The 14,178-nt window shown below is 39.4% G+C and overlaps 1 protein-coding gene across 1 annotated transcript in view; it reads left to right on the forward strand.

The window, feature by feature from the left end:
• Nucleotides 1–13,874, forward strand: part of nsg2 (neuronal vesicle trafficking associated 2) — a 37,592-nt gene extending 23,718 nt beyond the window's left edge. The window contains exons 4-5 of the mRNA XM_028595714.1: nucleotides 11,103–11,213; nucleotides 12,978–13,874. Of these exons, the coding sequence (XP_028451515.1) occupies nucleotides 11,103–11,213; nucleotides 12,978–13,175 (309 nt within the window). The 3' untranslated portion in view covers nucleotides 13,176–13,874. The remainder of the gene's footprint in view (nucleotides 1–11,102; nucleotides 11,214–12,977) is intronic.
• Nucleotides 13,875–14,178: the final 304 nt, after the last annotated feature.

The raw sequence follows: 14,178 nt of genomic DNA on the forward strand, positions 1-14,178 counted from the left end.
GAGTCTCCCCCATCATCTGTTTGACTCCTTTTCAAGACAAATCCTCCCCTCACCCAAATCTCTCCATTCACTTACTTAGAGTACAACAATCGTTTCTATCTGTCTGCTCAACTTTATTTCTTATATTTCTTCTCTGAACAGTGTTCTCTTGTGATTGTAACAGCAGGATTGTTAGGTTCTCGTGACATTCCCATTGTTTGCATGTAATGTTGGCTGATCCAATACTTGAAGCTATTTTTTGTTTTGTAGTCACTGTAGGCTACATTGCTCCGCACACACACACGCACGCACACACGCACGTGCGCACACACACACACACACACACACACACACACACACACACACACACACACACACACACACAGTTGGTGAACATGCAGGAACATAAAACATACCCAGGAGACTGGGAGCTGGGGATGCATTAGAGTAATGAACCTTGTCTTGTGTGTGTGTGTGTGTGTGTGTGTGTGTGTGTGTGTGTGTGTGTGTGTGTGTGTGTGTGTGTGTGTGTGCGTATGTGTGTGTGTAGAGGCGGTTTCTTGCGTTAATATCACCTCTCTTGCAACATCTTCATCCAGCAGAGTATATGAGCTGATTAGCAAATCTAATCCAGATGTTTAGTGTCTCGTCAGGGAACTATTACTGATTCATAATTAGTGTCTGTTTGAATGTGTTTATGTGTGTGAGCGCTCGTCTGTTCACATTATTGAGGATGCATTTGAATTTGTTGTCATTATTGATTGGTATTGTCTATTTCCTCAGTGCACATGTTTTATAGGTGTGAGGGTACAGTAGGTTTCAGATCATATTTTAAGAGCAACTGAGCATCATCATGGACCAACCTGGAAAAGGGAAACGTGATGTTTATTCATTGTGCTCTGGTATATGCATTTTCCGTATTGTCTCTTTCACCCTTTTCTGTTGCTCATTTCTGTCATTTTAAGCCCACCTGCTATTTGATTTGGAGTCTATACCCCAAGAGCACATTCTCCTCTAACCAATATGACAGCGTGCTCCGACAAAACCTTTGAAGATTTGTCTCCATAGAGACCTTGCTTAATTGGGATTCATTAGCATAATTAGCATCTATCTCCTGCTGAAAACGCTCACTCGCTACTGAACTCATGGATTTCTGTGTGCATGTGAGAGAAATACTTTTGATGTTCCTTAATGACACGTCTTATTACAAAGCAGCAGAGGACATATAAACTCACAATAACGCTATCCACACACACACACACACACACACACACACACACACACACACACATGATATGAAGGCTATAATCCTAACTTTCTCATGAAAACTGTTTTTTGAGATTGTAAAGAGTCTGCTCCAGTCTCTGAAAAATAGGCCAAGTCACCATGGACAGTCAGCACGTTATCTTCTAGAATGCAGGATTCAACTCTGTTGTCTCCCAGCTAATCATCAGTGCAGTTGGATCCTTTGATTAAATCGAAAATGGTTGATTTTTACACATCAAATTGACTAATATGGATGTGATGTTGTGGTTTAAGATGATTAAAAACTGTAATTGAGGCGACTATAATCTGCACAAATATAGCTTGAACACATTCTGTAGGATGGAGAGGCCTCACTTCGCTGCTGCAAGTCAGTGCAATGGCCAACCTGGTTTATAAGAAAATTCAGCAACTCTTACTGCACTTTTTGGGAGTACGCTGCAGAGGACGTTCATGTACAGAGTGTTTCTAAGTCATTCACCTATGGGTGTGCACACACAGTCACAGAGAGAGAGGGGGAGATTATGTGCTCATACCAGACAGAATAACAGTTTTTATATGGTGTGTTTCTGTATTTTTTCTGTATAAGTGGTAAACATGACCAAATCTGTCTTAATTCTTGAATTCTGTGATCTAAGACTGCTATCATCAACATAGACACCCTGATGTAGCTTTACTGAATGAGCTGGTTTCCTTGTTGCATCTGTGTGACCAGGGACATGCACAGACATTTTTGGTGGCAGGAGCTCATGAAAAAAATGGCCTAATAGTTAATAATTAATTATTTATTTTAAATGTAAACAAAACGTTAAATATATTAACACAACTCTGACTACCTTACCATTTTTTCTTATTTCCCTTAAGCACTTATTTAATAAATACTCAACAAAATGATCAGTTTAGATGGCATTTGTTTTGGGCTGCATGTGTAGATTTCTTCCAAAATCATCTACATATTTAAACCTAACTTTTAAGGGGGAAAGACTCTTAACTCATTAACTGGGGAAGTTCTGTGGTAACATGTTTAAGTTAATTTGTGTCCTGTTCACCTGCAGTGCCTTGTCAAATGTGTGCAAATTAGCTCATTTTAATTCGTCAACGCCTAATTTGCATATCAATGTGGCGATTGTTATTGTTATCAGACACAGATTTTACTGTAGCTGTTCCCCTGAGGTGTCTCCATTAAGTACAGTACATTAGCCTGTAGGGCCATGATGCCTCAGCTAAACCTTAGCTAACTTATTACAGAAGTTAGTAGCTCATGCATGTTTTGTCTTTCGTCTAATTAGCTGTAAACTCGAGGCACTGGCTGCTTGGTCTTTTGTTCATCACCACTCACCTCCACACAAGACAAGAAAAACTTTCTGGGGTAGGAGCTGTCTGCCTCTCTGCCTGCCTGTCTGCCTCTCTCTGTGTGTCTGTGTGTGCGGCGAGGAGATGCATCATGGAGAGAGAGAGAGAGAGAGAGAGAGAGAGAGAGAGAGAGAGAGTGTCATCTCCCGATCTGATAATTTGATTATTTTAATTCAAGAACTACATTTGTTTGACAGGGAAGCTGTGTGCTAGCAGGAATATGTATAGGGTATATTTATTAATAATAAAAAAAAAAAATCAGGAAGAAAAAGGGCAGGTGCGCCAGCTCCTTTGGATGTCTATGTGTGCACGTGCCTGCGTGTGACCTTTATATGAAATGGTAGATCTGACATGACATGCCCTCACATACAAAGAAAAACAGCATGAGGACTGCGCAAGTATTCAATAAGTGCATGTTCTATTGATTGTTTATGGAACATGTAGCTTTATGACCTCACTACACGAAAGCTCACAAAACCTCCTGCAACGCTCTGAGGTAGACAGGCTCTTGTGTGCAGGCTTGAGCTGACCTGAGATCAGTAGAGAATCTTGTGTTTTGTCAGGCCTACATTTTAACGGTTTGTGTTTCCATTGGAGACGCAATGCATTTTGACAGTGGAGTGTTTGTACTTTGTTGCCACACTACTTTAGCTGTGCTCATCTCAACCGGATAGCCAGTCCTCGAGAGCCCCAATCCCTGTACACGGTCTCCTTGACATCCCCCTGCCCAGTCTCAGATACTCCGCTCTGAGGTAGCTGGCTCCCCAGAGATCCCTACTTTGAGAGTTGCTTCCGTGTCTTCTTTTACTCTAACAGTTACTTTTCATACTATTATGTAAACCATATACCATATACAGTAATACGCTTATAAACCAGTGGTGTTCAACCTTTTCGACTTGTGCTCCTTTACAAAAAAGCAAGGTTTATTTGGGGCTCCTTTTCACCTTTCAGATGTCTATGATTTCTCCTCCAAACCGCTTATGATGGTTGTATATAAACAATTGTATCATGCTCAAAGAGATTAAGCTATCGAATATTTCACAACAAATCTTATTAATCATCACATGACCCCTCGACCCATCAGATTTACCTTGTGACCCTTTGAAGGGCCCGACTCAGGAGGTTGGGAACCACTGGACTATACAGAACTGTATGAAACTAGTTAGAAATAGCTCCAGTTACAACAGTAAAATACTTATTTATGCATCAGTATTAATCTGATAATCTAATATAAATATATCAGTCACAGGGGCAATTGTTCTACATGAGTACTGTACTTTTTCTATGAATAGGCTACTTTACGTAATATTTTTCTTATAATACTGCTGTACCTTTATTTTAGTGGGATTTTGGATGCAGGACTTTTACTCATAGTGGAGTTTTGTGTAAAGGAAGTGAATACCTCTTCCACCCCTGAAAAATCACAAGGTTTAGAAACATCTTCTGGAGCCCAAATGGCCACTGCTGTCTTGTCCCAGACTGCATCAGTTAGCCTACCTAACGTCCTTTTCCACAACCTGCACATTCATATTCCATGTGACAGAGTAGCTAGGGGCTCTGTGTTTCTCTCAAGGACACACAAGGATCAAATGCATGACCTTTCAGTTATCGGTTGTAGTTTCCAACCACTTTCCCTAACAGGCATGCTGTCACTCGCTTCATTAATTTCATCATTACAAAACTGCCTTAGAGGATAAGAGAATATTTCATTTACATTTTTATGTAGCTAGCTGATCCCTGACTTAAACGCTCGTACATGAATGCTGTAGGTGAGGGCTTAGTTTCTCGAGTAGACACATTTCCATCTGCATTGTTGAATCTTGAGGCTAGATTGTTTTGTTCCAGAGGGAAGAATGAATGAAGAATATTTTTTACTTTTACAGTTTTTTTCTGATGTCATAGTTAGGATTATGTCTGCAACATGTACCCAGAGCTCATAGTCCTCAAATTACTTGTTTTGACTGGTCCAGCAGTTTTAATCCTGCATATATGCAATTTACAATGATATAAAACAGAGAAAAGCTGCAAAGCTTCACGTATGAGAAGCTATAACCAGAGAATGTTTACCATTTTTACTTGACAAATGCCCCTTTTTCACAGAAGACATCAGATTTAATGGTCCAGGTGATCAAACAGGTTGTAAACCAGCCAGCAGTTCAGATCAGATTACCTAAAACCACTATTTGTGGGAGCACTTGTAATTTTGGTCATAATACCTCACAGAACAGAAAAAAAACTGTGTGCAAATTTATACCAGTAAACTTTGATGGATATTTACAATTAACTTGGTGAGCACAATGTTTTTATAATGGCTATAATTGAAGGCCAAAGCTATAAACAGGTTACAGGTGCAATCCTCACTTGTCTGTTGTTTACTGTTGGAAGTCGAATCTGGTGGACATATACCGGCTTTTGCTGCCATATGCATCCGACCAGTGACCTTTAAGCTTTTCTTTTTTCAATATATCTTTTTAGGGGATGCTTTCTCTCCGCACTAGCTCACCCTGTAACTAAGTTCATTAATTTCATTAATCAACAAACTTCCCTCAAGGCATCAGAGGTTATTACAGCCAAGATAAAATGTATTTAATATTAGAACTTTTCTAATTTGATATTAATAGCTTTTTTTAATGCATGTATCTCGACATGTCAGCACAAGGCTTCACTGTAGAGTAGCAGAAAATAATCCAAGACCTGGTGGATTGAGCTGCTTGTGCTGCTATAGAGAAGGTATCAGAGGATAACAGGAAGATGAATGAAAAGTAGTTGTTTATGCTTCCATCAGTGATGTATTGATTAATGCATCAACCGATATCCAATTGTGTTGGCTGCCCGCCCACCCGCCCGCCTGTCTGTATGTCTGTGCCACCAGCTACCAAGAGAGGGAACAAGCTTCTTTATCTGCCCCTGGATCTCCATCACTCGTTCTTTGTCTGCCTTTTGCTCGCTGCTTTATTGTCTATGTCATCTCCTCCTATATTTCTCACTTTGCTCTGCCACTCTGTTATCTGTTTTTATCAGTGTCATTTTTCTCTCGCACCCCTCTCCTGTCACACACCCACCTTCCCTTTCGCTCTCTCTCTTTTCCTCGAGCCAATGTGAGGAAGTGTCTGCTCCCCCATATGGCCTGTCAAGATCCAGCAGTGAGAGTGAGGGTGGTGTGTTGCATTCTAACATAGGCGTGAAAAAAAGAGGAGAGAAATCATATGTGGAATGGTGGTGAAATAGGCTGCGAAGAAGCACATCCATTAGGGAAACTGCCTTTGAACTTATGTGGCACTGTGCAACCATAAATAATCAAAGGGAAGTGTATTTTGTTTAAAATATCAATTATAAATCAAGTATTTTCTACAATCCAATTAGAGGCAGCAGTAGAGAAAATAAGCAGGTGGTGTGTGTTATGAAAGAAATGGGTAAACATAAACAATAGGTAGACTGTAGATGCTTATTCTGCAGTTGGAAATTAGGGAGGAACAATCCTACTGGATCTTTTATAATCTGGTATGATTGTGATGCAAGAACAAAGGATGGGAAATATGTATAATAAAGTTAATAGAAAAGTTTGATAATCAATTAAATGTACTTTTTTCAACAATAATGCCAAATGTTCCTTTTGAGTTTAAATCAATCAGGGCCACATACGGCTTAAAATGTTTAAGATGCGTACTTTAGCAGGTTTAAATCCAGCGATAGACAAAACAAGCAGTTAGATGAAAATTCCGATGAGCATTTTTCACTATTCCTCAATACATATTTAAAGTTGTTAAGTTTAAGTTATGTTTTTTATGTTGCCTGTAACTTATTGTTCTTGCTCTTGCCCATGACTTTCTTAAAATTTAGATATTTCAACTCAGTTAGGTTTTCCTGGTTGAATGTTGAATAAAATAAGCGTTAAGTACCTTGAAATCAGATGTGATGCTGCATAAAGAACAGTGAGCTTGTGTGTGATCACTTTCAGTACAATGCAACATAGGGATAAAAGAGGAAAGGGAATATACTGATTAGTTTTTGTTTGTTTGTAGTTTTTAATTTTGCTCTCAAGTTTATATTTGTCAGTTCCAGTTTCATGGGGCAAACAGTTTAAATGCACAGGGAGATGTTGGTGAAATGCATTCTTGCATAAAATCCTTGCTCAGTGCAGCTTTAAATACCATGTGAATGAATCCATGTGCATAGAAACAAGGGGTTTCTATCGGCCCTGGGTGGATTAGGTCAAACAACTAAAGCCCAGCAGCCATGGTCGCCTGTTATACAGTCAATCCAATCTTTACTAATGGAGCTAGTTCTTGTTAAGGACACAGTGCTCTTCGTCCAAATGATCGCAGCGCGCTGTGCTTTGACTGTACCTGCATCCACAAAAAACAAACGTCTGTCTGTTATCTGTGGCACACATAGCAAGCTGGATGATGGTTGTGTTGGTGGTGATAGTGGTGTAGGATGGCACATAGTGGAGCGCTAATGACAAAACAGCACTATCGACTGTGTTCAACAGAAAAAAGGATGATGTTGATGTGGGTGGGAGAAGCTGCCATGATGGGAGATATCATAAGCTTGTATTCACCAAAAAAGCCTTATTCTATTACATTGGATTCCACTGTGTTATTCTATTCTGTTCTATGTTTAATGTGGCTGTACCCTTGGCACAGATTCAGCTGTTATCAGAAGTATAAGAGCATTATCGTATCACAGAGGAATATTGCATCAGACCAGTAGATACTGGCAGATAATAGGGGTGGGAATCACCAGAGGCCTCACGATACAATATCATCCCGATACTTACGTCACAATACGATATTATTGCAATTTTAAACATATTGCAATATTCTGCGATATATTGCAATGTATTATCTTTTTTCCAACTTCAGATTTTTCCCAATTTCAAATGATGTCCCGAAAGGACAATTTTGTCAACATCTGTTTTATCTAAAAATATGCATTTCTCTGTTTGTTCATCTCACTTCAATTTTATTGGTGCAAAATGTGATTGTCAAGCAGACAAACTGACCAACACATATATCATAAAAGATCGATACTTGCCGTCTGTGTATCGATACAGTATTGCCACGAAAAATATCGCGATACTATGCTGTATCGATTTTTTATCGAATGTACGAATCCACTTCATGCCAGGTGGGAGTCTTCATCCGTGAGCTATAGCGTTACCCTGACGACTTCCTAAGGTTTACTGCTGAGTTCAGCCAGATTATGAATAATGGAGAAAGGTCAGGATAGATTTTTAATGGATTTATACACCACATGGCCATGGCTGCATCAACAGGGATTCTAGAGCAATCATTTCTATTACAAAGGGCAGGGTATGTTCTGGCCTGAACTGTTACTCTGACTGCTGCTGCTGTGTTGAATCTACAAATGTCACCGAACGTTAACATAGGATACACTTTCCATGCCAGGGTTAATACCACTAATCTAAGTCATGACCTAATTCCAAGCATCATTAAAGAGTGGTCAGATCATACATTTTAAAGAAGGCAGTTTAATTCAATAAATAATCGGCCGAATGAATGTTTCAGATGGGTGGGCCATACAGATAAATAATTTAAATGCTTTGCTGTTCAAATTTCGTAAATTTTAGTTCATAATTATCATTAGCAACTTAAGTCTGTGTTTCATGTTTCAAAGTGTCTACGCAAAGTTGTGTCTCCAAATGCGTAAAACACTGATTGCTCGGTGCATGATCTGAGGAGCTTTATACTAATCCCCCTCCTTAATAAGCTGTTTTATGTGCATCACAATTCATAAAGGGGGTCAGGGTGGGTCTTAATCAGTCGACTTCTATTTCGCCTCCAAAAGGCGAGTCACAATGACTTTAAATGCGTCATTTTAATGTATTGCAGTGTGTGATGTGTGGAAGATGTAATTTACAGTGTCAGCAGCAACCAAGGCTGAGAGTCATGTCCCCCAGTTGACACCAAGTAAACAGTCACTTAGCTTGCGTGTCCCTGTCCACCCCCATAACACTGATGGAGACTAATGATCACACCCACGTGTAATTGCTCTGACATATCACAGTGACAGATCATATAGAAAGCAATAAATCGGGAAGGACTTTAATGCCAGAATTGAAATGGAAACTGGAAATTAGAAATCATCCATTATGGAAGGTTCTGTTTCTTTATTCAGCTCGCTCACTGGGATAAATCTGACTTTTTAAATAGCAACTTTTTATTTTGGAGCGTGTGTGCAGGGGAAACAGACACACGCACACACGCAGATACAAGCATATGCATGCACCACACACATTGGCATTTGTGACTTGGCAGACAATACCATTTTTAAACACAACTATCCTTTGCACTTGATTTGCATAATTCTAATTAAATGCTCGCTCAGAAGCATCCAATCATGATGTCAAGTAGAAAGTAGGAGGAAATAAATCCTTTTATATTTTAATCTGCTTTACTACGACATTGTCTAGCCTGCCAGGGAAATAAATATTTCACCTCAAACTACACAGAGGCATTCTTATTTGCATCAGTAAGCTGAAATTAAATGTGTGAATGGCATTTTTCACACTGCAGATGTGTTTTGATAGTCTGGTCTCACCAGACCAAGATCAATCTTTTAAGATTGAACATTAGTCTGGGGAGCCTGCTTTGTATTTTCTACTGCACAAGAGGCGTGATCAACATAGTTCAAATGACTCCGTACGCAATTGGATAGTCCTTCAACCAATCAGTCCAGGTGACGTAGCAGCGACAGCGGCATCAACGGGTTGCCGCGCCATAGGGGTGGGGGAAAAAAAACGATACAGCATAGTATCGCGATATTTTTCGTGGCAATACTGTATCGATACACAGACGGCAAGTATCGATCTTGTATAATATATGTGTTGGTCAGTTTGTCTTCTTGACAATCACATTTTGCACCAATAAAATTGAAGTGAGATGAACAAACAGAGAAATGCATATTTTTAGATAAAACAGATGTTGACAAAATTGTCCTTTCGGGACATCATTTGAAATTGGGAAAAAATTGAATTTGGAAAAAAGGTAATACATTGCAATATATCGCAGAATATTGCAATATGTTTAAAATCACAATAATATTAGTAATAGTATCGTGACATAAGTATCGTGATGATATCGTATCATGAGGCCTCTGGTGATTCCCACCCCTACTGCGCCATGTTGAATGTAAACAAGAAGCTGCTTGCCGTCGCTTCTCTATCGTCATCGTGTTAAACCCACCAATAGTGCGCCAGGTGAATAAGTTTGTGATTGGTCCCCGCATATTTGTAACGGAAGCAGGATATAAAAATGTACAGGTTTCCAGCCTGAGCTGCAGAGCGAAATCAAATCGCCGGCAGATCGGGCTGGGTTTACCCAGTCTAGTGTGTTGATTCTGTCCAACTAAATGCTGATAACATTTCATACTTTAGTTCTATGTTGTGAAGACTGACCAGAAAGTTTTAGTTAGTTCCAGTTTTTTTGTTTTTTTTAATACATTTTCTTTAGACCAGCAATATAAAAGCTTAATTTGCACTCTTAAACACCTCAGAGTTGCTTGCAGTTTCAAAAAAATGCTTTGCCACCTACGTATTTACGATTGGAAAAGGGAGAGATTTTTTTTCTTCTGCTTCTTGCAGTAGGCTTCTCTTGGTGACTTGAGTGCACTGACTATAGGCACAGGTTTGGTGACAAGAAGGATGCAAATTGATTCATGAGGCTGATGAAAAAAAAGGTACCCAACAACTGAAATTAATTTTCTTTTCCACCCTCACGATCATGAACAGCAAAATCAGTGTGGATTTTCATTAACGGCTGGGCGATATACTCTATATAATATTATGGAAAAATTTATGCAAATCACAGAAAAAACTGGAAAGGCACTTGGAGAGCGCAGATCTCCGACCAGAATGCACTATCACACAATGTTTATGCAGTGTGAATTTTTCCAGTCCGATTATTCCGACACCACATAAATGCAGCACAAATGCCCTATTTCATTATGTTAACGAAAGTGAAAATTAGTGTATCTGCAATCATCATCAGTGATGCCCTGTGATTTGGATCCGCTCCAAAATGTAATGGGTTTCTCCTTGGCACATGATACACCCTTCCACCAAGTTTAATAGAAAGCAATGTCCTTGTTGTGCATTTCATGAAACAAAACCCTCACATTAAAAACTAAAACTTCAGTTACTCATTTTGCTATTTTTTTTTATTAACAATTTGTTTGAAATAAAAAAAAAATACAATATAATAATGAAGTCCTTGAGCAAGATGCCCAATTGCTCTTAATATACTGTATATGCAAAAACATTTAAATTGCTTTGGACAAAAGTCAAATGAATGTTATACTATTAGTCCACTGCAACTTGATTGACTACACTTTTACCTCAGTCAGCAGCATCTTACTGTACCATTTATTATGCTACACACACACACACACACACACACACACACACACACACACACACACACACACACACACACACACACACACACACACACACACACACTGACCATCATTTGTCCTCCCCTCAGGTGACTATTCTGATCATCCTGGCCCTGGCCTTCCTCGCCTGTATCGTGTTCTTGGTGGTTTATAAGGCCTTCACCTATGACCACGCCTGCCCAGATGGATTCATTTACAAGGTAAACCCATAAGTGGCCTGAATTATATTTTACAGCATTACAACACACCTATTTACAGCCCAGAGATAGTCAGGTGGTTAACAGGGCAGCTGGAATGTGTGAAATGTGTGAACGTTAGCATCCACAGGATGAGTTAAGATCCTAATTCTGATTTGTTTAGTCTATAAAATATCCCAAACTGTCCATCACAATTTCCATCAGCCCTGGGTTACATCTTAATATCACTTGTTTTGTCCAACCAACAGTCTAAAACCAAAATATATTAAATTGGCAATTATATAAAATGGAGAAAATCAGCAAATTTGAGATGCCAGTGGCATTTTTGCTTAAAAGATTAATTAATTAAAGTATGTTGCCTCTTTATTTGCTGTCAATTAAATCAAGCTCAGCATTTTTGGAATATTTGCTTTTTGGTGGAGACTGGAAATTAAGATGAGAAGTCCATTGAATATGAAGGGATACCCAGGAACTGGTTATCTTAGCTTAGTTTAGCGCAAAGACTGAAAACAAGGTGAAACAATCCTTGGCTGTTTAAATCCTCTCTGCACTTTACTATCTCCCTCTCTACTTCCCTTCCTATCTAAATTAAAAAAAGGTGCCCCAACTAGTCTCCTAAGGGAGAAAAGAAAAAAAACTCCCACCCTACTTTTACTCATTTCTGAGGTCATGTTACAAAAGAGGCTAACAAGGCTTATCAGACAAGCAATCATGAATCAATGATATCAGTGATTTTGTTATGACCAGTATAATCAAGTGTAATGTTAGGCTTTTGTTCCTTGACACAGAAGCCAAAGAAAGAAAATCCATTGAGGCCGTTCTCATATGTCATTAGCCATGTCGACTATTAGATGAAAATGAAAGTAACTGCCTATTTCACAATAATTATCACATTATGATCACTAACCCCCCATTTATATGGCTGAGCTCGTAAAAGAAGTAGCTTAAACCCCCATTCTGATCTAACAATCTGCTGCCCAGATATGTACAGTATTAGTGTTGAATGTCTAAACTTTTCCAAATGTGATGCAGACAGCCTCTCCTTACCTCCCTGGTACTTATAGATTTCCACTGCACTGCACTTATAACGTAAGTTTCTCTGTACTTTGTGAGCGGTCACCTTGAGATTCTGTGTCACTGGACAAATCTGGTCTTTAAGGTGGAATAAATCTAGTTTCAGGCCCACAGCCTCTGCAGGGGCTCTGATTGCAGCCTGCAGAGGTATTATTAGCAGTGTCACATGCATGTGTTCACTGGGTTCAAAAATGTCGATAGAAAAACTTGCACACACTCACACAATACGTGGCTTCCCCCCCGTGAGACATTTTCGGCTGTTTTTGGTCATTATTTTGGATAAAATAAATGCTGATTTTTTCTCTGCTTCTGAAAAATGTTTCTACTGGGAACCACGCAGTATATTTTTTAGCTAGATATAAAGAAGAGTTCTTTTTTGAAAAACACAAGCCACAAAGCAGCTCGCCCTCCATGTCTGTCAGGCAAACATCGATGTTAGCTTGTTAGACATGCCAGTTTTGAAAATCACAAATATATTTGAACGTTACTGAGTAATGTCAAGTATACCACTAATGTAATATCTTAATAAATCTGAGCTCAATTAGCCAATTTTCTATAGATGTATAGAATGACTTTTCTCCGACTGGCTTGTTTCAACCTTGAGAGGACCTCGACAACAAGCAACTGCATTATTTTATCTGATTCTATTCACGTACAAACAAGATAAATATGAGTTCTCTTTCTCCCTTACAGCACAAGCGGTGTATCCCAGCCTCTTTGGAGGCCTACTATGCTGCTCAGGATGCCAACTCAAGGGGCCGTTTCTACACAGTGATCAGCCACTACAGCATGGCCAAGCAGACCACCTCGCACTCTGTCTCCCCCTGGCTGCCTGGAGGGGCGGCGGGGCAGCAGCACGATGCTAAACCTCCGAGCGACGAGGGCCACTGAGTTAGCTGAACGGTTAAAGGGTGTCGTAAACACATGCAGACATGAAGAAATACAGACACAGGCAGATATAGATGCAGTCACACACAAACATGTAGGTGAATATTTAAAGATATAGACAAAAGAGACACACATATCCACAACAGCTACATATATAAAGCCAATATAGAGTGAAAACATGCATGCAGACATAAGAACACACAAGCACATGCTAGGTCATGTTCTGATTTACCTTGACTGTCCATTTATGTGCTCATTCTCTTATCGAGGAGCATTTCCCATTGAACCTTTGCTCTCTTGGGATCATCATCTGCTGATACACACACACATGTATACACACACTCACGGTCTGCTCTCTCGTTACCATGTCTTTAGTCCTTTCCTCTAATTTATTATTAATTGATTGTGTTGATATATTTATTTTTTACTGTAAAGTATGAATGATTTGTATGTGATTATCTTTGTACAAAGGCACGAGTCAATGCTGAATTTCATGCTTCCCCTTTGTGAGATCTCTGAATTTGGGAGTCTTTTTTTCTTCTGCAAGTATGTATAGTGTAGTTAATGTATATTCATTCACAGCCCCTTTTCTTTCTTGTCCTAACAGCGTATCCCCAAGCACGTCCGACACACATGACACAAAAACACGCACACACACACACACGTCCGACACACATGACACAAAAACATGCGCACGCGCGCACACACACACACACACACACACACACACACACACACACACACACACACATATACATTGCCATATACTGTGTGATTACTCAAGTGTATTTTACTGATTTCCTGAACAGGTAGAGAGACAGAGAGAATAAGCTTAGTGGAGTACACACACACACACCTTCATATTCCAACCCGAAAAATGTTAGTATAGTCTTGTGTTGCTGTAACACATTTTTAAACACAAAATTTCAGCCGTACTGTGTGAGGAAAGTTTGACGCCAGTGTCCACATCCGCAAAATGTCTTGAGTGGAATGAATGAATTTTCCC

This window comes from Perca flavescens, chromosome 13, assembly GCF_004354835.1.
Source record: "Perca flavescens isolate YP-PL-M2 chromosome 13, PFLA_1.0, whole genome shotgun sequence".
Taxonomy (NCBI): domain Eukaryota; kingdom Metazoa; phylum Chordata; class Actinopteri; order Perciformes; family Percidae; genus Perca; species Perca flavescens.